This window comes from Kogia breviceps, chromosome 18 (assembly GCF_026419965.1).
Source record: "Kogia breviceps isolate mKogBre1 chromosome 18, mKogBre1 haplotype 1, whole genome shotgun sequence".
NCBI lineage: Eukaryota > Metazoa > Chordata > Mammalia > Artiodactyla > Physeteridae > Kogia > Kogia breviceps.
In genome coordinates this window covers 28,784,676-28,808,333 of record NC_081327.1, presented here as the reverse complement: position 1 = coordinate 28,808,333, position 23,658 = coordinate 28,784,676, and the positions used below count along the sequence as shown (strand labels likewise).

The window sequence follows — 23,658 nt, the reverse complement described above, 5'->3', positions numbered from 1 at the left end:
AATATTAAATGCTTTGGGAGATATGAAGTGTTATTCTGAGTATTATGGAGTATAATAAAATGGAAGCAAACATTGGCTCTCTGAGCTCTGCCTTCTGGTATCTACAGTTCAATATGGAAACCGAATTTGACAGGTGAAATAGTATTTATAAACACTCTGGTGACAGAACAAATGAAAATGATCCACAAATGAAAGTGGAGTGACTTACAAGTGACTCAGGGATTTAGGTGGCAAGAGAGGCTGTGTGACAGTAAAGACCCAGGGCATCCCTGGAGAGTTTGGACGGCAGGGGCAAAATGCAAAAGCTTTAAGGAAGTGAAAAGAACGGACAGCACCCGGATGGAGGAGAAATCAATGGACAGCCAGGCTCACCTCGCAACTTCATTACAATTACAACGGCTGAACAAAAATGAGCGTTTGTGAATTCCTTCATAGAAACTCTAAGAGCCGGAGCCTTCTGGGTGATAAGTCAACCACAGAATAAGCAGTAGTTGTGTTTTACTGACACTTTATAATGACACATTAATCAGCCCTGTAAGTTAGAAAGCATAGACCACCCCCCTGCTTCCTGCTACCCACTTTCAAAGAGAAAAATCGTAGACCAGATCACCCCCTCTCCTAATGAGGCATTAGAATAATCTTAGCACTTTTACAGGAGCAGGAGTGCTCGGGAGTGCTCAGAAAGACTCTTTACCTGTCTGTTCAGGGAAGATCAGGATGCAGCTCGCTCCCCTGAAGACCTGCTCTCTTTTGAGAGAAGTTGCCTGACCCTGAAAGGCAGGCGGCGGCTCCATCCTCTCGTGATGGCTTCCCCTGGTCCCCTCCCTGCATCACTCGGGCTCCTTTAATTCAGGAAGAGCCATGGTTTTGCTCCTATCCTATTTTGTCCCTTAACGGTGTTGCCCTTGAATGCTTTTTTCCACGAGTTGCTGTATAGAGAGTGGTCTTGGCATGAGTGTTTTGGTTGGGACACTATAATAAGATTTATCATCATCTTTCGTATGTATTGAGTAATTACTAAGTACTAGACGTGTTGTGAATCACTTACCATGAAGGATCACAGGTGACAGAGCAGTCCTCTGAGCTAGGCTAAGGGTCAGCAAATCTTCTCTGTATAGGACCAGATAGTAAATATTTTAGCCTTTGTGTCTCTGCTACAAATACTCAGCTCTGCCCTCGGGGTGCAAAAGGAGCCATGGATAGATAATATGTAAACAAACAAGTGTAGCTGTGTTCTGATAAAACTTAATTTATAAAAACAGGTGGTGGGCCAGATTTGGCAGTGGGCCATAATTTGCTGACTCCTGCTCTAGAATTTACTATTGTGACTTTTGCTTGACCTGCCAGTGTTTGGGATGATAAAACTTGGCCTCTTATTTTAGTATCCTGCGCCATAAATTCCAATGGCTTATCTGGGTAGTTAATATCACCAAGATTTTGTGGACCTTTGTGGCCCCAGAGAAAAAGAATTAATGGCACCTAAACTGTTTTCTAGACTCACAAAATTTCTCCTTTCTGGGCTGCAGCTGGAAGGGTAGGCCATTCTTGTACTTGTAAAGAAGGTGGAACCACTTTCTTCTTCCACATACTTTAGGTTTATTTGGGAGGTGGGTTTAAGAATGTTCATATTCTTCCCAAACCTCAAGATATACCAGAAGCTTGAAAACCCATTTCTGTAATTCTTAAATAACTTAATTTCTCTCGTCTGGGCTTTAATTGCCCCATCTGTAAAATGGGTGCAAAGTACAAAAACTTTTCTTTGGGCTACATGTCTTTGCAATATGGTAACTATTGCTTCTTTGACTAAAATACTCTTTTATTCTCAGGCTCTGTATTAAAATAAGCCAGGAGACTGAGACCAGAGATTCTGGTTAAGAATGGGACTTTGAGGACAGAACCTCGTGCTCCTAGCACAGAGTCTGGTATTGAGGAAGGAATCACTGAGTGTTTGTTAGAAGAATCCGTTCTGGCTAAGGCACAGAAGGGTCAACGTACCAAGAGATGGCAATATGGCAGCCAAAGGCGGGCTCTTCCACCTTCCACTCAACAAACTATGTCCCAGCCAGGATGCCCTGACACAGTCACACTTCTGTTGCTTTGTGCTGGACACAGACTTTTGCCGGCCCAAGGCTGTCAAATTCACTTCGATTTTGGCTTCAACTGGGGCTTCATGCTTTCAGGAAAATTTCCCACACCGCCTTTCACTTGAGATCCTTGGCAGGGATGCCTCTCCCATTCTGCCCGCACAGCTCACTTAGTGGGCACAAAGAAATGGGAGAAAGCTTGGGGAGAAAAAAAGAAAAAAAACCCAAACCCAACCCAATCTAAACCTTGGGAAATCTACCGGGGTCTGCATTTCTTTAAAAACTATACACAGACATTTCTGGTCGAAGTGAAACCATGCTTTTTGCAGAGGACTGGAGACAGCAAATGAAGCCTTAGTCATACACAGTTAGTTTCAAACTTATGTTGCCGCTCATAGGGAGAAATCAATGTACAGTATATTAAAAACAATCACCGTGGCCTTTAAATGATCCAATAGCTTAGCTTTGAATGCATTCAAGCTAATGGGGGCTTTAATGGCTTCTGACAGATCATTCCATTGATCAAGAGGCATGTATGAAATACGCTGCCTACTAAACTCTGTTTTGATTTTGAGGAAAGAAAACTAAACGTCCATGGTAAACAGGGCTTGATTGTTCAGTGTTCACTGAGAGCCCTCTCAGCCTGACCCGGGTCGGGAGCAGAGGAGGGAAGGACAATGGGAATCCTATATACCTGGCTTGCTTCTTTCCCCGACTCTAATCAAGGCGTAATCAACTGGAAATCTCTGTCTGAAGAGCTGGGGGCAGGTGCGGGAGGGTGACCAGAGGTACTGTTTTCTGTGTTGGATGAGTTACGAGCAGGAGTTTGAGCTGCCCTGAGAAATTGACTCAGCCCTTTCAGGGCTCCGGGGTTGGTAGGTTAACTGCGCTTGCTCCAAAGTGAAAAACTGAATTCCCTGTTTGAAAGGATAAAAAGTGTTTTCAGTTGGGGATGGCAGATTTGCAAAGAAAAAAATGATAGTCTGCTCCCTGTATCCGTGCGTCCCGAGGCCCCAAGATCACTTTAGCAAGGGCTGAACATTCCTTGACTCAGGAAAGGTGGTTTTCGCGGGGTGCGTGGTGTCTGAAAAAAATGTTAGAAGAGGCCTGAACGTATTCTTTGAGACTATTCTTGTGCAACAGCGGCCACGCTCTGGCTGTTTGTTGTGGCCTCAAAAGGGAGCCATAGGTCACTAAGTGTCAGACCGGCCTTGCCTGATCAGAAGTGATAAACGGACACAAACTCTTCCATTACGCACCCAAATGAGACTGGTCTCACAAAATAAATGACAATAATCCTCCTTCCTTGGATTTGCCTAGGGCTTTGGTGTTTACAGAGTCCTTCCAAATGTGGTCCCCGTCTGGAGAGGTGCTGGCTTCACAGCGCTGGTATTTCCTGTCAGTTTCATGCAGCTTGCAGACCCTCTCTTCTGGAGTCTCTGGGAAGCTGGGAAGGCCAAGCAAGGGTACCTTTGAAACTGGCATCACTAAAGGCTGTAGCTCATCTGTGGCCTCTAGTTAATCTTTAATATGAGAGTGGGGAGCAGCTTCCGGTGGCAGTCACTAACCTAGTGGGTTGGGATTGACTCCGAGCACACAGCGTCCGGAACCACCGGGCTTTTCCTAAGCTTCCCGTAGAATGGCCTTGACCTTTTGGTCCCCATCTGCGGAGCACAGCGCTGTCCTAGGCCGGCACTTCCCATCTCTCAGCAGGAAGCCTCAGCACTTTACCAGACTAAAAACAACGGGAAAACCCTCATGCTAGAAGCGCCTATTTGTACTGGTGCCATGTTTAGTCAGTAGCTTTTGTAAAATTGATGAATTTTGTCTAAAGGCAAGTGCAGACAGGCAAACAGATCTGTATCTGCTGTTATCCATTTAGCTTGACACACATGTGCGGGGGAACTATTTTACCTCGATTCTTTCAGGACTGATGAAAAGAAAATGCAAGCAAAGTCACAAACTGCATCATTGGAAAAGAATCACTGAATCGGATGCTGGGAGTTAATTAATGCTTCCCTCCCCTGCAAACAGACTGACCCTGGTACTTAAGACATTCCGAGTCAATAAACAATTGTTGAACACAGATCATCCATTAAAAGGTGACGGCAAGAATTTTTTAAGCAAATCGAAAATTGCAAAGGGTGACCTAATCCTGTTGTAGTAATGGGGAGTACGAAGGAATCATTTTTCAGAGTATCCCATTTATAAAAAGGTCCCCGCCATCTGCCGAGAGAAAAAGGGAAGCTGTGAGAAGCAAATGGGATAGAATGGGATGGTAACATATTGTTCTGGCACTAAGTAGGAGACACAATGTGAATCAGCGCGGTGACAGGACAGTCCAACGAGCTAGGCGTTACAGAAACAAAGACTGAATCACAGAGAGGTCAAGTGATTTGCCCGAGTAATGAAGCTACAACTGTTATCACAGGAAACTGAGATAATAATCATTAGGGCTGGTATTTCACTGAAGACCGGTCTATGCCAGGCACAGCTGGAGGCATTTTATACACACATCAACTATTTAATCTTCACGACAACCTTAGGTGGTAGATACACTACTATTATCCCCATTTTGCAGACGAGAAAACAAAAGCTTGAAAGGGAGGCTGGCCTTAGGATCACATACAGAACCAGGACTCTGCAACCAAAAGCCTCTCTTGCCACCCAGGAATCAGAAGATCCTGAAAACCTGACCGATGGTGATAGGAAAGATAGAGCAGGGGTGCCGAGAGGACTAGTTTTCAATCGTGGGAGGAGCATTTGGGCCTGATACCTGGAAGGTCAATCGATCTATCGTGTTGCCTTGACAGGGTACTGGGAGAAGGGAAGGGGCACTGTCCCGTGAGAACAGGGGCTGATGGGATAAGGATGGCGGGGCAGCCCTGTTCGGGAGCCAGGCTGGGGTGAGGTCTGGTCCTTCCAGGCTGCAGCACGGGGTCCGGGGGGCGCTCACCCTTTCTCCTCGTTAATAAGGGAGAAACGAGAAACAGACCCTTTGGACCCTTCCTGGAGTTCCCCGGCAGACCGGGAATCTACTGGGGTCCCTTGGGTAAGCGAGAGAGCCAGGTGTATCCCTTTTCCTGACAATCCCTGCAATCGGCTCCCCAGAAGCAGCAGCAGCCATGGACACCCTGGCCATCGTGCAGGGAATCCTCCCTGGCCGCCCCTCTGGCCTCTCCCCTTCCCTGCCCCAGCCTCTCGAAGCTGCCCGGCTCTCCCTGCAGCCGCAATCACTACAGCAGCACTCTTGGGCCTTCCCTCCCCTTTAATGGTTGTCAAATTGATTTCGCCACCGAGATACCTATGGCTCCCAATGAAACTTAATTAAAAATACCATTTAATCACAAAGTAACAAAGGCAAACTGGATAAACGGCATTACCACTTCAGTGCATTTTAATCTGCACTGCTCCTCTCCTTCTCAATCTGTTTGGATGAGAATTGCCTTTTCAAATAAGAATCCCCCTGTCTTCCATGGGCTTGCCTCTGACAGATGTCCAAAATAAACAGTATTTAGCGTGGCATGGATCCAAATGTATGCAATTTGCCCAGTGGTAAAATCAGCCTTAACTAGAGCAGGGAAAAAAAAAAAAAAAAGTTGCATTCAAAAATACCTTCCCTCGAAACACACACAAAAAACCTACTGAATGTGGAGTGTCCATTCAATAGGGTCGATGGAATATCATTTCTAGCATCCCTTGATTCGTTTAGTGATGGATTTGGAAGCTTATGACTAAAATTGTGTCACGAGCAATGCCAAGGACCCCGCCCTCTCTTCTGTCTAGTGAACTGCCCTGGGCTGAGGCTGCCCGTGAAAGCAGGTGGGGTGGGTGCAAAGCTGTGGGTGCTGCCTGGAGTGAAGCAAAAGGAGGATGGGGTACCACCTCATGCACTTGGAGGGGCCGGCAGGACATCTTCCCCGTCTCAAGATCTGGCCTGAGGATGCAGGAAATTCCCAGTTAGAAAGCAGTGCCTTTGGAATCCAGACAGCAGCCAGAGCGATCATCTAAAAGCAAAAGAATCTCACATCAGGTTATTCCCACCCCTCCCCCATAGAGCCCTCGGTGTTTCTTGGGGTGCTTGACATCAAATCCAGCTGGTCCTCCTCTCCAGCTGCATCTCCCTCACTCTCCCGTTTCTCTACTTCGGCCATAGTGGTCCTTTTTCTTCCTTGAACATCCCACTCTGAGCACCTTCCAGCCTCGGGCCTTCGTCCCCCGCTGTTCGCTTTCCTGGGAAGCTCTTCCCCTGTTACCCTCATTCCCATACCTCCTAATCCAAGCCACCCTCCCTCAGTCCCCAGCTACACTCCGTCCCCTCACCCAGTGGATTCCCTTTCTGGCACTTAAAATGATCTGAAACCATCTTCTTATTTATTTGGTGGTTTACTGCCTGTCTCCCCACTACAGAGTTAAATATCTTTCGGGTCACTACAATCCCCAGCACTGGCATGGGGGCAGGTACACGGGAGCCCTTGGAAGGCAGGCACCTGTCCTTGGATGCCCATGGCTCACCACGCTGCTGAGCTGCGGTAGGCGGTGAAGAAAGGTTTGTGGGAGGGGAAGTCAGTAGCATCTTAGTGCAAAGGGATCTATCTCCTCAGATTACTTTTCTGAAGATGTAGCTGGGACTGAGGGATGCGGAAGCCTTACGGGAAGCAGTGGGGACCGCTGACTCAAGCTGGTCCCAGGGGCAAAGCTTCCCTCTCCTCCACCATACACACGGCCCGTGTCCCAGGGAAAGTCCTTTATTAGTTCACAGGGGAGGAGCAGGAACCGAGTTGTCTGTGTCCCCAGCAGCCCCCCCTTTTTAAAAAATCATCTCTTGCCCTTCCTCCTTCTACCCACTTGAAACTTCCCCCAGAGAGTGTAGGTAACCCTTAAACACAATGAGCTCACGCTTAGTGAAAGCCACCAGTTCTTCTGAGCAAAAGTGAGCTCACCTTTCAGATTCACTCCTGGAAGTGGTTTCTCCAACCCCTGGCTCTTCCCCCACCTGTAGGACTCCGAGGGCTCTCTCCACCTGGGTGCCCCCCAGGCCAAGGAAGCAGGCCCACTGGCTGGGGTGCAAGGAGAAAACAGCAGGACCTCTCTTGGTTTCTTATCTCATCCTTTCAGTATTTTTATTGTTTATGCATGTTTTACGATGTACATGACCTATTAGCACAAGCAGTCCACAAATATAGCTCGATAGTAATACACATAGATTGGGGTAAGCACTCAACATTATTATTCATTTCTACTCTAGGGATGCAAGCAAGCAGGTTTGGAGGGTTGCTGACACGAAGCCGTGACGCCAGTCAGGTTCACAATAAATGGTAATTGGGAGCAACGGGGGCCACAGAGGGTTCACGCCTTGACTGAGAGGACGCCCCCTAGCTCTCTGCCATGCCAGGATGGAGGCCTAGGGCTGCCAGATGTTCTGAATTCTGAAGAGGATGCACACATTTTTATTTTACACGAAATCTCCCGATTTTTAAATAATGGCACCTAGTGAACTATGACAAGGAACAGACACTGCGGGGGGGGGCGTGAAATAAAACACTAGGCTAGATGGTCCCGAGGCTGCCCAGCCGGTGACTTCTGCGTGCCCTGCACTCCTTACCTACGTGGTTTCATTTAATCTCTCCCACAACCCTGAGAGGCAGCGCTTCATCGTTTACTGACGGGGAGACAGAGGCTTAAAGACATCAGGGAATTCATCCAACGTCTACGAAGAGTCTCAAGATGAGGAAACCCCGCCTGCTTTGTGTGACGTGAACTCCCTGGGCTTGACTCCATGTGAATGAGCCCATACCTTGAACCAGTGAGATTCTGCTGGCGGGAGAGATCCTGGTTCTCAGCGCACCTCTCAAGGGGCAAAAAAGCTCCTCAGCTTCCCAACTACTGCAAACAACTACAAAGAAGGTGACAGGCTGGGGAGGGGGCTAACTATTCTCATGATTTCCAGGGTCATCAAAGGTCGGGAGCCAGGCCCAAAAGGGAGAGGTGGGTTCAGGGCATCATAAGACAAAACTGGCACCAAGATGGAGGAAGGGAGGGGAAAATGCCTACAGCAGGTCACTTACTGACATATAATAATACTAATTTTACGGGGTATTTAACTATGTGTCAGAAATTGTTCTAAGTCTGCAGCTAAGTTATTTCATTTCACCTTCACCTTATGAGTTGGTGCCTATAGTATCCCCATTATACAGATGAGAAAACCAAGGCACAGTAACACACCAAAAGTCACAAGCTACTGGGCATTTAGATCCAGGCACTCGAAAACCAAAGCCCAAGTTTTAACCTCTTCATCGTCTCTCTGGTGCTCCAACATCATCAGGATGGGCACTAGGGTTCTTCAAGCCTCAATTCTACCCATCGTTATGTGCGGATGGGGGAATTATAAAACAACATGTAGTATGCGGGCTAAAATCAGGAAGCAATGTAAATAGGACTTTGTCTCTTTCATTAGATCAGGGAAACTTCCTAAAGACAGGATGTCAACTTTATTTTAATCTTCAACACTGCTCCATTCTTATGTGCAGACTACAGGGCTCACAGCCCAGGCTGTCCTGAGAGAAGGGAAAGAGGCTACTCTTCAACGAGGCATTTCTCTTTTAATTTATTTCGCCTGCGGGGAGAGCAGCTACAGAGAACGGGAAAACGGAACCTCCCACTCTCAAACTTTTGATAGAAGTGCTGTCTGGGAGGGCTTTCTACAATGATGAAAATGTCCCGTGTCCAATACAGCAGTCACTAGCCACACATGGCTACTAAGCACTTGAAATGTGGCTCGTGCAACTGAGGAACTGAATTTTTAATTACAATTGAAATGGAATTTAAATTTAAGGAGCCCCATCTACCTAGTGGCTACCATACTGAACGGCATAGCCTCTAAAGGGTGTGGTGAGAAAATGGGCTAAATGTCTCTAAATTCGGTCTTCCCCTAGATGACCTGAGAGACATCCCCTGCAGAGTCTCTGCAAAGGTTTGGGAAGGAGGAAAGTAGGTTAGGTTCTGCCCCAGGCCAGGCTCACCTTGGTCGCTTCCCAGGCCTTGGGAGTGGAATGGCTCACATTAAAAATCCAAGTGGGGAATAGCTTTGGGGGTTGGAGGTTCTTGTTTAATACCAAATCACGAAAACACTGTGTCACTTTTAAACATTTCAATATTCATGGGCTGCATTCCCTAGCTGTTTCCAACTGGGACCCAGGGTCTACAATCCCAAGGCCCAGTCTACCCATAATCCCCTTGCCTAAGCCCATGACAAGGTTGGAGGAGAGAAGTCAAAAACAGCCTTTGCTCCTCCACCTAAGACCTGTGCTCTTTCTCTAGGGTTTGGCTTCCAGAAGCAGAGCCCTGAGTTCGGAAATGATATCTGTGAGATCAAACGGCAGAGGCATTGAAGGATCATCCTTTTCCCAATACGGCCGGCATTCTGGCTTCTGATCCGCGGGTAGAGTTCGGGCAATTCGGGATTGGCACCTGAAAGTGTAAGAACAGGCAGTTAATCCCTGGGAGGAAATGCCCGGAAGACCCAAACCCATGGGCAACTTGGGGCGACCTTGCCAAATGCCCCAATGACGATCCGCTATGATGGTGGTGATGATACACAAGGGTGAGTTTAGGTGGCAGAAAGCAGTTGTGTTTATAAGAAGGAAGAATTGTTCTTTATGGTGCTGGAACTTCTTTTTTTTCCAATGCCCAGATCTGTATTACCTCTAATGGCTTTGTAGAAGCCAATCATTGGGGAAATTCAGTTACTCTGCCTTTAAAATGGTGAATTATTTTTTCATTATCTCTACTGTTATTTAAAGTGTGTGATTAAGCCATTATCAGATTTAAATGTTTGTGGGATTTCCATGTATTACTAGATTACTGGGAAAGATTAAATTGAATTTACTGCATTAAAACGTCCAAGAATAGATTAAACAATATTACAGACCGGGATTGACTTTGGAGATCCTGGAGATTTACAAGTGTCCCAGCCTGCTGGGCCCAGAAAAAGGCACTCCAAGGAGAGACCGATTTATAAGGATATATGCAAATGGAGGTTAATAATTATTTCCACTGATGAATAGGTGGAGAAAACGTCCACAAAATTAAATTAAGAGGCTAGCAAGAGTGACTCCCTAAGGAAAACACTTAAATCACGGTTTTTATTAAATGGATTATTCATCAATAGTAGAGAAATTAATTATCATACGCAACTAAATTATAGCCTCGTAGGAAAAAAGTTGGGGCGACATCATCGCACCCTGGCAGGCATCTACCTTGCCGAGACCACAGCTTATTGGAAATAGGTCTGGGAAAACTCAGTGGCTTCGGCTTTATGTATCTGAAAAGTGAGGATCAGACAGGAGAAAACACAAATTGCAATAAGAAATGAAACAGTTTCTCTACTCTCTTGGAGCACGTGGCGGTGACAGTGCATGCACCCAAGAGAAATACTCTGAGTATTTCTGGGACAGTTGCATGGTCCTTCCCCACCCCACCTGACCTTCTTGGCATTGTTCTCTAAATCAACTAAAAAGGGGTCCTACCCATCCTCTGTCTTCCATGTAGGACTAACTATGATGAAGAGATCAAAGAAGGGACCATCCTGGACCTATTTCCGAGCCTGATGGTCGAGAAGGTTCCTAACTAAAGGACATCTTCTCCTCTGGGGAATTATTAATGGTGAGGGGATCCCCACGGGAAAGCATACTTCAACTATACACCTATTTTCTCGGGTGGTTAATTGCTATACCGGCATCCTGTGCACTCAATCCGTCGTACATTACACATAACATTCCAATATATCTTCAGCTCTCCGCATCGGGCCCTGATAATAGCGTCTGTTAACATGCACTAAGTACTATTATGTAGCACATCACTTCATAAATAATAAGATTAGCTGACCTCAGGGCCCCAAGAAGAGTAATGTGTTTAAATGTTCTCATTATTTATTTAAAACAAGAATTAAAGCAACAGAAGCTGCTTTTGACAATCCTCTTAGCATAAATATTAAACTGTTTGCACTGATAAGCCCACACAAAACTGAAGAACAGAGGCACATTCTGCAGACTACTTAATAATAATAGGTGTTTGAGATGCTGCTGCTCACGGCAGTGGGTGCGTCTCTGCAGTTCTAGAGACAGTCTCTACATCACATGAAAGGGCTGGAGGAAATTAATATTCAAGGGAAGCTGCGACTAATTGCAAAGGAACTCTGCAAAGCTTTTAAAATTGTTCTTTCTCTCTGCCTCACAGTCACAGGGTAAGGCTCAATTTACCAGCTAGGGAGAGTTATTCCAAACTGAGCATTTCCATCTCACGGCAGGTAGATGATCTGTGCACACACTACCCTCGTTGGGAGATTAAAGGGCTGTGATAAGTGTTGATCCACCTCGAAGAGCATAAGGTTTGTCAAAAGTCAACAGAGATGCTTTTTCACCTGGCAATGGGTTTTGCCCCCTCATTTTGAGAAAGTATTAAAAGTGCTAACACCTGCTGCAGAAGTTCGCTTACACTTGTATTGTACAAGCTTCCCAAACCCACCCAGTTTTCTTCTGGGTGAAGTTGCTCTGATTTTCTACTGTTCTCCCCATGGAAGGACTGGCTGGTGTGGGTACTACCTCCTTCTCATGCTGGCCCTGAGAGGCTAGGAGCTGTGCGTACCCACTGCTTCCCTCTGGGCTACAGCTAGAACCCCTCGTTTGGTCTCTTCGGGGCCTCAATTCAGATCTTTCAAGATCACTTTAAAACTCTTCCTTTAATGCCCAGCGCTCCTCGCCGGTTTCCCAATGGTCACGACTGCACCCCACAGAGGGCTTGCTGTTGAGGTAACGTATTCACCTGCGAGGAAGCACAGTCGCCCCCAACTCAAAACACATTGTCCAATTCAACATCACGCCGGCTGGTGGGACTGAAAAAGAAAAGGCTTGAGAATGACTTGAAGGCGTGTCTCCCTTTGGGTTTCAGTTTCTCCTGCTCAAGTCACTCATTCTGCCTCTCTTCCATCTTAATTTCCAAAGATGGGGAAGCACAGTGGTAAAGACGTTCTCTGGACACCAGGAGCTGCTGCTTCCCTGGGGTATGACGTCTTGGGCAAGCTTCTTACCCTCACCAAGCTTCAGTTTCTTACTTGTCACGTGGGAATACTGATGATGGTGATGATGATGATAGTACATTACTTATGGGCTTGTCGTGGAGGTTAAATGGATTAACACATGTGGAATACTTAGCACAGTGCCTGGCACATAGTAAGCCCTCAATAATTATTCAATACTATTGTTGCTATTGTTACTTCCCCCACGACTACCGGTGACAATGGGAGATGCCAACAAGAGGGCTGCCTGTTGTGCCTGTGACTGTCCCCTCCCTTCAGCTAACTGATTGGGTGGCCTCTGGACTGGGGGAAGCTCTGCTGATCCAGAAGCAGCTCTTGCTGGCTTGAATCACACTGAGCCTGTGGCTGAATCCTATCATACTGTGACATTCCAGGACGCTGAGGCTTATGTATTCAAGCTGCTACAACTCTCCAGTGACAGGCTAAAATGCTCAGATTCAGAAAGACTTAGCAGTTGTTCCTGAAGACCCAGAATTCATAAAAGGTGCTGTCGTTGGACTGTCTGAGTGGCAGTTGTTTCAGATCGACTTGGCATTTCTCGGAAATAAAGTTGGATTGTTTCTCAGCACGCATACTCTGTAGTTCTCGCAAAATCAAGGGGGCCCTGAGTTCTCTTAGGAAATGTTTTAGGAATCCTGACGATGGTGGACACTGGCTGTCTTGGTCTTTCCCCAAGTTTCCCACAAAGAAGATTCTAAGTTTCCTGTGAGGAGCCTGTCCCATCCCTATGCTTGGCCACGTGGTTTCCGTGAGATTGGCTCCACCTCTACGGCCAGGGGAGAGCCTTGACTAATTTAATCTAATCAGCACATCCTACTCTCCCAGCCACAGGTAGTAGAGCTTAGGGGAGGCACGTGAACCACTCCAGGGCAAGACTGAGAGAGTAAATCAAATGACTGGTCTGGGAACTAAGGGAAAAGACTTTCTTATCTCCTGGCCTGTGAACTATTAGGATGTGTGATCTGGAACCACCATAGTCATTTTGCTACCATGCAGCAAGGGGCTGGGTCCTGGGTGATATGGTTTGAGTAGCTGGATTGAGTCTCACCTGAAGCTAAGTATGCTTAGACTTTTTCAGTTGCATGAGCTTGTTACTGTTTGAGTTAGGTTTTTCTGTCACTTGCAACCCAAAGAGTCCTGGCTGATATGCTGGCCATGCATCCCACCCCTCAGTGACCTCCTGCCTTCTACAACATCCATTGCCAAGGCCCTGCCTGCCAAGTGCATGTTGATAGTCCTCTCTCTAAACTGAGATGCTGCTGACACAGTACAGTGTGTGCAGAGATCATCTGAGTTGAAAGCATGAAATCCGTGGCTTTTGTTTTGATTCGAATAATATTTCCACTGGGGACATATTTCTACCCAGAAAACAAGAGTGTGCTGGTGTCATCCACACTGGCCTTTGTGCAAAAATAAGCCAGTTTTAATCACCAGAGCTGGATGACCTTTCTAAAGAAAGTTAAAAAAATTTCCTTACCAAGGATAGCAGATCATTCTGAACCCAGACAAACAGTAAGAAACTCAGCTAAACAGTAAGAAAGTTACAGTTTCCCCTTTCAACCTTGTGCTCTCTACTCCCATCCTAAAGGGTTAACAAATAAACTCAGATCTACTCAGAAAACCCTGTTCCTTTTATGCAGCATTGCAAGGGGAGCAATGGAAAATAATATATGCTTCATCTCTCTCCCTCTCAAATTCACATTTCAATTCAAAGGACTCTATAGCTCCCCTCAAAACTCTTGCTACTTAGGAACGGTTCTCCCTGAATGACCTAGTGACGTAACAGGAAGCAGCTGAAAGGTGTCACGTTGGCTGGCCTGTCAGCCGACTGTCCAGAGGTTCCCCTCCTGTCCTCTCCCAGGTGTAACTCACGCAGGGCCCCACTGCCTGCTGATTCCCCCAGGGCTACACTTACATTTGGAGGATGAGGGCCGCAGCTACATTAGTGAACACTGGTCGCCATGCTGAAATTAACCACTTTAGCTAAAGTGTGTGTTAATTATGGGTATGCAAGCAGTCAATAAAAGGTTAATGCAAGAGCCAGAGAATAAATTTCTTCCCTTATTGCATCACTTCACAGACTAAATGACTAACATTATACTTCGTGTTTTTAATCAATAGGTTTTACAGTAATGTGCTGGCCATTGATTTTAAGAAAACATGTACGGTCTTCCTCCTCGTCCCTAAATTTTGCAACAAATAAAGAAGGACAGGTAACATTTCCATTACTCTTGATGAAATGATAAAGATTTCGGGAGAAATGGTTCCTGCTAGAAGATTCACTGGGATAAAAAAGCGTTAAAACAAAAAAAGTACAAAAAACTAGAACTTGATGGAGAAATATTACCAAGCGAAGGCCATTGAGGAGACAAAAAAAAAAACGAACTCCTAAGAGAGAATTCTTTAATGTGAAAGAAGAGAGTAACTCCTGATTAAAATTAGTACACTCTGCATATTGTTTAAGCGTCCCGAAGAATCTTAATATGCAGCATTGATTTATTCAATTTTCACAGTAACCTGAGAGAGATGGGGAGGTAGGTATCTGAACCACATTTGACGTGAGGGCTGCCTTACCCCAGGCTAATCCAATGGCAGGTGGGAGAGCGGGGGCTGCGCAGACCCTGGACATATGGCTGGCTGCCCTTTCCACCACATTCCATCTTTCTCATGGATTCCCATTTGAACCAAAATGGGCGCTATCCCCTGATTACTTAGCTATTCTTGCCAAACGTAGATATTCAGGAGATTCCAAACCATTTCCGGGGAAAGAAAGGAGCAAAATGCTTTTTTTTTTTTTTTTTTTTCATGTTCCCGTGACAATAATTACAGCAAATGACTGACAAAACTTTCTCTTCATTCTAATGACTCTGAGGTTCTCATAGCGTAAGCATCTATCATCTATAGAATTAAAAGATACATCTTCATCTTTTAAGAGAATAAACTACTTCTAATTATACAGTCATCCCCCAGTATTTTCAGAGGACTTGTTCCAGGACCCCCTGCTTGCATACCAAAATCCATGGACGTTCAAATCCCTTCCAGTTGGCCCTCCATATCCTTGGGTTCTGCATCCACAGGTACAGAGGGCTGACTGTATATTTATTGAAAAAAAAACCCATGTATAAGGGGACCTTCTTAGTCCAAATTTACTCAAGGGTCAACTGTATTCCTGGAGTGACCCTGAGAAAAATCTCCCAACCTCTTAGTTTCTTCAACTGGTACACGAAGTTCATGTTTCCCTGCTTCACTGGACTTTGTGAAGATAAAAATTAAATAATGTATATAAAAGCCCTTTAAAATATGTAGACTACTGCACAAATGTAGCCCTTTCCTATGTGACACAAGATCTATTTTTAAAACACAGTGGATTAGGCAACATTGGCCGGGGGCTTGTAATGCTTAAAAATAAGCGTGAAAAAAAAAAGAATAAACTATGTGCATCCAGATAATGAAATATCACATAGCCCTTAAAAAGAATGCATTACCAAAAAATAAGCATGAAAGACATCACACTTTCTTTTTAAGATTTTTTTTTAAATGTGGACCATTTAAAAAGTCTTTATTGAATTTGTTACAATATTGCTTCTGTTTTTTATGTTTTTGTTTTTTGGCCGTGAGGCATGTGGGATCTTAGTTCCCTGACCAGGGATCGAACCCACACTCCCTGCATTGCAAGGCGAAGTCTTGACCACTGGACCACCAGGAAAGTCCCAAAAGACTAGAGCAATTTAGACTCACAACTTCATCAGAAAATATCCAGTCTTCTCCAAGTCAGAGTTTTTTTCTGGAATTTTCACTTACAGTGAGGAGTTGACTGTCATCCTGGTTCATGTCAAACAGAAGGCTGTTTTAGGGTATCAGCCACGTCACAATACATTCCCACAAACAGTGTAAACCAGCACCAAGGCTTAAGAGGCTTCACTCAAGTAGAAAACCCTGATGTGATATCACATCAAATCTACATTTAACCTGCAAAACGCAACTGCCAGGACCAGCATGAAAAAAGTGGGAAATAATGATGTAAAGGGGCAACAATCTCAACAGCCTTCTATGCTTTGGAGGGAGCTCGAGACCAATGTGGGACCTGCATGTTGTCCGTTCTTAGTTTCTCTGGGCCCAGTAGAATTGCAGCATCTTGCGACACAGTTATTCCAGTGTTTAAAAGAGAAGTATTGGGGCTTCCCTGGTGGCACAGTGGTTAAGAATCTGCCTGCCAGTGCAGGGGACATGAGTTTGAGCCCTGGTCCAGGAAAATCCCACATGCCACGGAGCAACTAAGCCCGTGCGCCACAACTACTGAGCCCATGTGCTGCAACTACTGAAGCCCACGTGCCTAGAGCCTGTGCTCCGCAACAAGAAGCCCATGCACCGCAACGAAGAGTAGCCCCCGCTCGCCACAACTAGAGAAAACCCGCACGCAGCAATGAAGACACTACGCAGCCAAAAATAAATAAATTTATAAAAAAAAAAAAGAGAGAGAAGTATTTTTTCACATAACACGGGATCTAACTCCCTAATAGTACTTTATGTACCATTTAAGGGATTCCATGAATAATTTTGACTCTCCATGATGTCTACATTAAACACCACATTTCAAATCTCACTTTGAGTAAGAGGCTACTCCATTGTACTGTTTTTCATGGTCTCACCAGGCTTTGTTCCAAATAATCTGTCTTAGAGGTGAGGAGAGCATGCAGACCTGTTTATAATCATCTACCCTTGAGACTCTAAATGCTTCGAAAAGAGAAGAGTGAGTAAATGAATTTATAATTTGTCTTCTTGGACTCTGTGTTACCGCCATCATGGCTCTGTGGACAACTTGACAAAGAAAGAGCTGCCCAGTCATATGAATCACGATGGTCTACTTTGACTACGGTGGTTGTATGAAATCAGCTTGTTTGATTTGTATAACTCAGCTTACCTACTGCAGAACCACTAAGCAAAACCAACTCCTGAGTGAGTTCCAACAAAGGACACTCTCACTTTCTCTTTGAAAGGCTTTTAACCTCTTGCCTCTGACTCACATGTTAATGTTCTCAGATCAGTAAAGTCAACACACATCAGAATGAGGAAAAGCCACACTTTGGCCCATGGGTCAGCTTTTTTTTGGGGGGAATGGGGTGGGTCAATATACCTTTTTAGCAGGTAGTATTTTTTCAGCCATGACCACTTGAGAAGCTTGACTCGACTTAACTTTCTGGTTATTTAAAAATCTACTTTTGGCTTCACATTTCAGCGAAGAAGGGAGAAGCCTGATAGAAGAGCTTGCTTAGCTGCTCTAAAAGCCAAATGTCCCCCAAATGCTTTTGAATATCAGGATAATGCCATTCAGCCATCTGGATAACCAGCCATTTTGCAAGAAATCATTGTGCTGTTGATTATGGATAAACCCTGCTGTCTAGATCTCAGTCAATCAATCAGCATGCTTATGGAGTACCTACTGTGAACCTATACTGTTCCCTCACTGGGAGGAGAAGGGAGTAGCACAGAGAATAGCCCAGGCCAAGCCCAGCTGCTGCAAATAACTGTGCTCTCCACATTTGTTTGGAACTCACCATGTAAATAATGGTTCTCATCGCTCCTAATTCTTCTCCTCAACACCAATATTACCTATAATTTCTCTGAAATATAATATTCATATATTATATAGCCCAGTAGCCATGAATAGCAGGGTGTCTGGTTTTGTTTAAGGAAAATGAACATTTAGAGTTCCTACTTGGGATCCAAGAAGAAATGTCGTTTGACCAGGGTTCCCTGTCCTCCGAGCATCTGGAACCAGGGCTTTGTCCCACTCCAGATCACTGCTAAGAGCTCCTCTGACCTGTGGCAAAGGCTCCACCAGAGAAGAGAGGCCCCTGGGGTGAGGGGTAAGGTGCTTAGATAGTACCTCCAAGGGGTCAAGAGATGAAGAGACAAGGTCACAAGACCTCTTACTGGTCTAAAAATCAGGGACACTTTTTGGTAACAGAATGGCTTATAGGCATCTCTGTTCTTTCTTTCGGGGTCCAGGGGGATGCCATGCCCTTTTCCCTTCTACTGCACTATCTGCTGCCTTCTTTAGGGTTTCTTCCCAACCTGCGTAATTATACTGTGTAATCCTCACATCTCCTTACTGTTCTGCCCTTATAAGTTTTTCAGAGGTTTTTGTTGCTATGGGAGATACTATAAAGCAATTCTATCTCATGCCAATGTTTCCCTGATGACATCTCCTCTCAGACCAAAGGAATAGTAATAATGCTGATAGAAACATTAAAAATAGCCCATGATATCTACTAAGTGTCAGGCACTGTATCAGTCTTCGAATTAAATGTATGTCCTCAAATGGAAAATGGAGGTCCAGAAGATTAAATAGCTTGTCCAAGATTTCACAGCTAGAGGAAGGATAGAGTCAGGATTTGGCAAAATTGTCTGATTCCTAATCTCAAGCTCCTTGTACTGTTCCAAAATATAGACATCACGAGAATCAGTTTGGGTCCTGGTTATAAACAGGTTTCCAAAGGCACCTAGTCCCAAGCTAGACTCCCAGGAGGAGGGTCCTGTCCACGTGAATTTTCACACGTGACTCTTTAGACTGAGCCGGTTTGCGAAAACATTCACCATCTTAACCTACCACAAAGGACCAAAAAGATGCTGAAGGTGGTATGTGGGTGGGTGGGGGACACGTGGGTGTCTTTGGGTCCACAGAGGACTCACACTAAACTCACCTCCATTTCAGAGGACACCAGGCTCAGGGTCAGTTCTTGTAGACCTGCAACTTGACTCCCTAAGTAGGTAACTGGTGACTTCACAAGGTCTGGCACAGAGAACAGTACTCCGGGAGCCCCTCCCCCTACTTCAGGGACTCCAGCACGCCCCGTGGAACCACTTAACATTGGAGACTGCTTGGCCCAACACGGGGGTGTAAATCCAGGAGGTAAAGAGTTGAGAACAATTTTATCCCCAGGTTCATTTGTCAGCTTGTCAGTTACATAATGAGAGTGATGAATGGGCTACCTTGACAGCTGAACATTTAGGAGCTGCTGACCTTTGATCTCTGGTCACATGATAGGGTCATCTGAAACTTGCATGACTTCTACCTGGCCAAGGGTAACAATATAAAGGTCAAATCGGCTGGACGATTATATGAATCAAGTCTGAGGCAGCTAGGTTGGGAGTTTTAAGAGAGGCCGGGTTGGGTTCCCCAGCACACAAAGCTATGGAACCACTGCAGAAAGGTGCTCAACAAAAGATATACAATTTCAAAGCAGTCTAGAGTAACTTTCCTTGCAAGGGAATAGAATGAACTCATTATTTTTAAAGGGCAACAATGAAAACAAACACTTTGGAAGAAAATATATTCTGCCAGTGCCTCTGCCATTGGGAGGGAAGCATACAGGCATATGACTTAATGAGTAATATTAATGCTATACCTGCGACATGGCAGAAGGTCCAATTTGATGCAATTATTGGAACAAAATCCCCACTGGGTAGTATCAAGCCCTCCTTTCAGCCATAGAATACGGTCTCTCCTCCATCCTCTGTCAGCACAGTACCCCACAAAGGACCCATGATTGACAAAAGATAACCCTTTCCAAATTTCGTGACTTCCCTGCTGCTTGAAACTTAAGCAAAGTTTGCACGGGTCAGTCTCAAACTTCAGAAAGATTCCAGAATAATTTACAATCAGGAATTCAAGGCAGCTGTGATTTTCAGATGCACTAGAACATTTTAAAAAATGTTTCTTCTTGCAAACCTGAAGATTTTTGCTTTTTGATTACTTGGTTAAATTCCATTTACTCAGAATCAGGTTAACAGTAGTCACAGAGGTAATGAATACAGTTATGAAAATGAAAGCTAAGAGGCCAGTGCCATTGATTTCCAGAATCCAGAAACTTCATAACCCATGAAAGAAGCAGACATTACAGACAAATCTGATTTACATCAAGAGCTTGTTTTCTACAAAGGATTTTCCTCTGCAAAGTCAAAGACCGATGGACAAACTTCCATTGGAGCATGATCCATTCCTACTCTTGAGAGATGAGCAAAGCAAAGGACAGTGGCTTACAGAGTAAAAGGCCAGCTGTTCTGACTTCGGAAGGCTCATTTGAGTTGTAAGCTGTGAAATAAATTTGAGTTGATGATCCTCCCATCTGCTCACCTGTCAATTTTCACCATGCTGCTGTTTTTAGAAATACTTCCAAGTAACCTGCTTAATTGGTTTTTGGATGCCGAGAAGCATCTCCCAAGTTTATTTTAACCTTATACAGAACATGAAGCTACTGGGCCTTTGTTTCTTTTCTCTCCTTTAAGAACATTCACTAGACGTAGAAAACTTGGTGGAGCCGCAAACCAATGGGGTGGGGGGCAGTCCAAATGAGGAATTAGAGAGAAAACGGTGGGTCAGAACAGAATGTCAGTTGATCAAGGGCATCCCAGTCTTCTGAAGAATTTCTGCTTTGCACCCGTTTAAAAGCCGAGTGTAAGTCAAAATTCTTACAATGGTCCACAAGTCGCTTCATGACCTACGGCTTCCCCCCGGGTCACCCCCCATCCTCTGGCCTCTCCTTCCACTTGTCCCATTACCTACTTTGCTCCAGTCGTATTGGCTGATTTTGCTCTTCCTTGAACAGGCAAAGAATACTCTCAGGTATTCCAGAGTGCTCGAATACCTGCTGTTTCTTCAGCCTTGAACACTCTTCTCCTAAGATATCCATGTGGCTTGCTCCCCTATTCCTTCAGGTCACCACTTAAACATAATCCAATCAGTAAGGGCTTCCTTGACTATCCTACGTAAGACAGCAGCATCTCCCCTTCCTACCTACCCAACCCAGCACTCCCCACTCCCCATCTTCTTTTCCTGCCCCATTTTTCTCCACAACACTTGATACCATCTAGGGTGTGTGTGTGTGTGTGTGTGTGTGTGTGTGTGTGTGTGTGTGTGTGTGTGTGTGTGTGTGTGTAAGATAAGCTCCCTGAAGGCAGGGATTTCTGATGTACTCACTGCTATATCCTCCAAGCCTAGAGTCTGGCCCATCGTAGCCACAGTAAGTACGGCGCGATGCACAAATGACTGAAAGCAACTTGCGCCTGAACTTCCAACTGTACCTCCTTAAGGTAGGACTAATCTCTCTGCAATAGCACCAATTTTATGATAACGACAGTAAATGCACAAGGCACAACCAAAGGAGAAATAAGAACAATATCTCATCCGTGGACAAAGAGAATGAGATGGTAGGAAGAAAATTGGTCTGGGAATTCAAGACCCAGCTCCACCACTACCCTATCCTGTGACCTTGGGCAAAACCTTGACTTTCTGGCCATCAGTACTCTCAGATCTGTAAAATGAAAGGTTGGGTTAAACAACCCCTAAGGTTCTTCCCATCTTTAAAAAACTGGGATTTTACATATAAATATTATGGTTTACCTTCACATACCTTATCTCATGAGACTCTCACTACTAGGGTAGGAAATAAAGGTGCTGTCCCAGTTGGGGAGATTAGGATGTGGAGGCCTTGCTCCAGTTCGCATGGCTGCTAAGACACGCAGCTGGGACTAAAACTTAGGTCATTTGCTAGTTCAGCATTTTTCTACAAAACTGCATTTCCTCTATTGGTAGAATCGGAAGTACTACCAGTCCCTGTTACTCTGATCCAAAAGTATTTTTGCAGGCAAGTTCTTATCCCCTCAAGATAACATATGTAGGGCTTCCCTGGTGGCGCAGTGGTTGAGAGTCCGCCTACCGATGCAGGGGACGCGGGTTCGTGCCCCGGTCCGGGAAGATCCCACATGCCGCGGAGCAACTAACCCCTGAGCCATGGCCGCTGAGCCTGCGTGTCCGGAGCCTGCGCTCCGCAACGGGAGAGGCCACAGCGGTGAGAGGCCCGCATACCGCAAAAAAAAAAAGATAACATGTGTATCATGGACCCCTCTGGGCACTATTCCACCCTAGCCCAAGAATCCTTGGATTCTCTAAGCTGCCATTTCAAGATTAGAGATAATAAATGGCTCCATTTGCCTATGGATGTTTTATGATAGGAATAAAACTATAGTTTAGTGTAGCTCTTCGGTAGAAGGGCAAGAAGTCAAAGCAACTGTAGCATCAGATTGCTATGCTCACAAGGCCGCTGAACTCCAAAGATGTCAGAAACTTCCTCCTCTTAAAGCCAAAGCAAATCTGCATTTTATACCCCTAGGAACTGAATGATGCTGTTTCTGCAGCTAACATTTAGAAATTAAAATTGCTTTTACCCACATAAATATCTATGCTGCTGGGTTCAGTGATCAAGAAGGAGGAAAACTCAATAAACTGTAATGGAAAAGAATTTTTAAAATATATAGGGACTTCCCTGGTGGCACAGTGGTTAAGAATCCGCCTGCCAATGCAGGGGAACACGGGCTCTAGCCCTGGTCCGGGAAGATCCCACATGCTGTGTACCGCGACTACTGAGCCGGCGCTCTAGAGCCTGCAAGCCACAACTACTGAGCCCATGCACTGAAACTACTGAAGCCCACACACCTAGAGCCCGTGCTCCGCAACGAGAGAAGCCACTGCAGTGAGAAGTCTGCACAACGCAAGGAAGAGTAGCCTCCGCTCGCTGCAACTAGAGAACGCCGGTGTGCAGCAATGAAGACCCAACACAGCTCTGTCCCCCCTCCAAAACAGATATATACATATATATGTGTATAACCGAATCACTTTGCTGTACACCTGAAACCTCCAGGACCCAGGCTGCTGCATCTATTTTTTTGTTTTGCCATCCTTAGCTCACGGCTGCCATCCTCGAGGTCGGCTTATGGTCCAGGTGTTCTAGCCGCCATATCTGGTTTCCCAGGCAGGAGCAGGAGAAAGGAGAGAGGGGTAAAATATGCCCTTACCTCCCCTTTCTAAGGAAGACAGCCAACCAACCTCCACCTCTGTGTCACTGACTAGAACTCAGTCCCTGGGCTGCAAAAGAGGCTGGGAAGTGTAAGGGTTTTTTTTTTTTTTTTTTTTTTTTTTTTACAGTTTTCTTTGTTTATTTTTAGCTGCACAGCATGTGGGATCTTAGTTCTCCGACCAGGGGTTGAACCCATGCCCCCTGCAGTGGAAGGGCAAAGTCTTAACCACTGGACTGCCAGGGAAGTCCCTGTAGGTTTTTAACTGGATGTGCTACCCTCTTCTTTCCTCCATTAAAACTGGGATTCTATACTCAGGAAGAAGGAAAGGATGAGGGCAGGATGAGAAACTAGTATTCTCTGCCACACAATGTAAGCAAATAGATATTAAGGTAATGCCTTCTAGAGATCAATGTTCTGGAGCCAATCAAACAGGGAATGAATAAGTGAGCGAATGGAGGGGGTGGAGGAAGGTCTGTGGCTGGAGTGGAGGCGGTAGAGGCAGCATCTAACGGGGGAAGAGGATTTGGGGTGCCAATGAGTCAGGCTTGATCGAGGGACAGCAAGAAGGCCACTGTAGCTGAAGGACGGTGACCAAGGGAGGAAGGAGGTGGGGTCAGAGAG

General features: G+C 45.4%; 1 protein-coding gene across 1 annotated transcript in view; it reads right to left on the bottom strand.

Moving 5' to 3' along the window:
• Positions 1-7,177: 7,177 nt before the first annotated feature.
• The window catches only part of FTO (FTO alpha-ketoglutarate dependent dioxygenase), a 373,461-nt gene continuing 356,980 nt past the window's right edge, over positions 7,178-23,658 (bottom strand). The window contains exon 9 of the mRNA XM_059043778.2: positions 7,178-9,554. Coding sequence (XP_058899761.1) covers positions 9,401-9,554 — 154 coding nt within the window. The 3' untranslated portion in view covers positions 7,178-9,400. The remainder of the gene's footprint in view (positions 9,555-23,658) is intronic.